Below are 3,245 nucleotides of genomic sequence, written 5' to 3'. Positions count from 1 at the left end.
AGCGTCAGCCCAGACCCCAGAGCCTGCCGCCTGGCTCCTTGCCATCACTCCTGCTTACCCCGTCCAGAGGTTTCCTCTGGACCAGCGTCCCCCAGGTGCCCTGACCATGCCCCTGGCTTCCCGGGCTCTCGAATGTCCTGACTGGTCTTAGAGAGTGCGCGCAGAGTGACGATGCCCGGGTCCAGCCCCCTTCGGAGCTGTGTGACGGCGGGCAGGTTCTGAGCCTCTGTGCCGCAGGGTGTGGCTGGGAGTGTGGGCAGAGCCGCCGTGATTCACACACACATCCGTCGTCTCCAGCGTGGCTCTCACCCCTCCTTACCTCCGTCCTAACCCCGCACTGGAGGCCCTGCCCAGCACGCGGTGCTGTGGGCACAGCTGGCCCACTGGCCAGCTCTGGTCAGAGCCCCACCACCGGCTCCGCAGCCTCGGTGGGCACTGAGATGCCCAGTGACGATGGGGGTGGAGGAGGGCACGGCAGCCCGCTCCAGGATTCCTGCCTGGAGAATCCCACGGACAGAGGAGCCTGGTGGGCCACAGGCCACGGGGTCACACAGAGTCGTACACGACTGAAGCGACTTAGCACACAGCATGGCCGGGCCCGCCCCCGGGTGGTGGCCAGAACTAGGTGAACGAGGGTGGCTGCGGCCTCAGAGGATGGGGCAGCCAAGGGGTCCACGCCCCTCACCCTCTGCAGGGAGAGAGCCAGGGCCGGCCGGCCTCCGGGCCCTGCTCCCTGGCTTGGCAGCTCGGGGTGGGGGCACGCAGTCCAGCGGACAGCGCAGGGCAGGACGCCTCTGCAGGGGAGCAGAGAGGGAGCGTCTCCATCTCGGCGGCCGCAGGGCTCTGTGCCCGGGGCCTGATGCGGCTCCTCGATCGCCCGCAGCCGCGGACGGTGCGGAAGGGACGGGCATGGCCGGCGCCAGGAGAGCCTCCCTGGTGGATGCAGAAATCTGGACTGCGTGATTTCCACATCTCACCTTGATTTTTTTTCTTTCCCCCAATCCCTTAAAAATGTGAAACCCAGGACGTCCCTCGTGGTCCAGTGGTTAGGACTCCGTGTTTTCACTGCAGGCGGCCCGGGTTCGATCCCTGATTGGGAACTAAGATCCCACAAATGCTGCCCCCCAGAAACGGTAACAGCCATCCTGGGCTTGCAGGCCTCACCTACAAGCAGGCAGGAACCCGTAGCCTTTAGTCCTGACGTTTCCTCCCCACACCCCAACTCCGGCCTCAGTTTCCCCATCTGTAAAAGGACTGAGGGCCCGTCACTTCCGCGTCTGTGAACGCAGCTCCACCCTCCCCCCACCCCACAGCCTTGGACGGCTGGAGGGGGCCTGGGTGTTGCCCCCCGACCAGCAGCTGCTGTCAGGGCTCCAGGGACAGGGGTCCCCCTGCACACACACGAGCCCTCCCTGCCCAGAGGCTGGGTGCACGACGGTAGCTGAGACGGGCGCCTCCTGGGCACCGCGGGGAGGGTCACTGCCGTTTGCCCAGTGTCGGCCCCTGGGGCCACCCCCCAGCTCCTGTTCATCTCCCCCTGGCCGGGAGTGGGGCGGGGGGAGCAGCGGGCTCCCACCTCCCTGCTGCCTGCACCCCCAGCACCTCCGCTCCTGGACTGCATGCCCCCAACCTGAGTCTCTCCTGCAGGCAGAATACAGGCTGTGCAATGGGTCCGACCGGGAGTGTGTGTCCCCGACAGCCAAGGTCAGCAAGAAGGAAGCTCTCAAGGTGGGCCTGGGCCCGGGGAGGGGCCGCGGGCCTCATTTGCTTGATGAAGGGGCGCCTGGGCCAGTGCGGCCAGCCCCCACCCCCAGCCTGATGAGGGGAGGGGGGCAGATGGCACCCTGGCCCCCCCACGCCCCCGCTTCCTGTCCTCTCCCGGACCCGTCCTTGTCCCCTAGCTGGACACCTGTGGGTGGGAGCCCCGGGGAAGGGCCAGTCCGGGGCCTTCTCCCCTGACCCCTGCTGTGCCCCGGGCGCAGGCGCAGAAGGAGAGCTACCGCCAGGAGAAGAAGCGCGCCACCAGGCAGCTGCTCAGCGCCCTGACGGACCCCAGTGTGGTCATCATGGCTGACAGCCTGAAGGTGAGCGCGGGCCCCCACCTCACGGCTGCATCGGGGGGCTGTCCCCAGGGACGGCGCAGAGTCACCAGCCCCTCGGGAGACGGCTGGGCGTGGGGGCCGCTGCAGGCTGTAGCCACGTCCTGGGGCAGCCCTGACCAAGGACCACAAGCTGGTGGTTTACAGCAACCAAAGCGGACCCCCAGGTCCAGAGGCGGAAGCCCCAGATCAAGGTCCTGACGGGACAGGCTCCTTCCCAAGGCTCAGAAGGAGGGCTCTTCCTGCGTCTCCCCGCCTCTGCAGGCCCTGGGTGTCCCCGGACTTGTGGCTGCCTCCCTCCAGCCTTTGCCTCTGTGGTCACCTGGCCTCCTCCTGGGTCTCTGTGTCCTGTTCTCCTCTTACAAGGACATGGTCATTGGACCAGGGCCCCTGCTCCAGGAGCACCTCATCTTCGCTCGGTCATGCCTACAGAAACCCTATTTCTGTTTAAGGTTGTGGGGGAAACCCCTGACCTGCGAGGGGCCCAGAGTCCGGTGGAGTCCCCTGCTGGGGACACAGGAAGGAGGCGAAGGGCTGGCTTCTGGGGACAGGCCTGGGCTGTGGTCAGAGGCCTGTGTTCAGACCTCACTGAGGCTGCGAGCAACTCCCTCAGCCCCAAGCCTCAGTTTCCCCCTCCATAGAGTAGGGATAAAGCTGTGGAATCTCTGGGGCTCCCGCCAGGGGCAGAGGAGAAAGCAGACTGGGGAGCCTGGGCGTCTGCAGAGCTCTGGGCCTTTGTGGGCTCTTTTTTCTTTTTGTTCTATAAAATTATGGATAAAAATTAGGTACAAAAGTGAATATTAATTTAGAATGAAAAAAGAAATGATCACAAAGTTCAAAATCACAAGGCTGATAATTACAGCAGTCACCGCTTATTGCCAGTTCCTCTCAGGACTGGGGCAGGGCGTTGAACTTGAGGTGGAACTTGAACTTGAGCTCCATGAACTTCAGTAAATCTGGCTGCAGCATCTTTCTTTGGATTCACCATCTTTTAGAGCTTCTGTTAAAAACTAAAAGAAAACCCTACCCAGAGCCTGGGGCCCCGTCCTTCTGCCCCTCCACGGCAGTTCAGATGCCCCGGGGTCCCCAGCCGGCGTTGACGGCAGTTCAGATGCCCCCAGGGTCCCAGCGTTGACGGCAGTTCAG

At 64.0% G+C, this 3,245-nt stretch overlaps 1 protein-coding gene across 1 annotated transcript in view; it reads left to right on the top strand.

Moving 5' to 3' along the window:
* OSBPL5 (oxysterol binding protein-like 5) overlaps positions 1-3,245 on the top strand; it is a 30,544-nt gene that overhangs the window by 9,991 nt on the left and 17,308 nt on the right. The window contains exons 3-4 of the mRNA XM_010837810.1: positions 1,648-1,728; positions 1,983-2,084. Of these exons, the coding sequence (XP_010836112.1) occupies positions 1,648-1,728; positions 1,983-2,084 (183 nt within the window). The remainder of the gene's footprint in view (positions 1-1,647; positions 1,729-1,982; positions 2,085-3,245) is intronic.

This window comes from Bison bison, unplaced genomic scaffold, assembly GCF_000754665.1.
Source record: "Bison bison bison isolate TAMUID 2011002044 unplaced genomic scaffold, Bison_UMD1.0 scf7180017864080, whole genome shotgun sequence".
NCBI lineage: Eukaryota > Metazoa > Chordata > Mammalia > Artiodactyla > Bovidae > Bison > Bison bison.
This window is presented reverse-complemented; position numbering and strand designations above follow the sequence as displayed.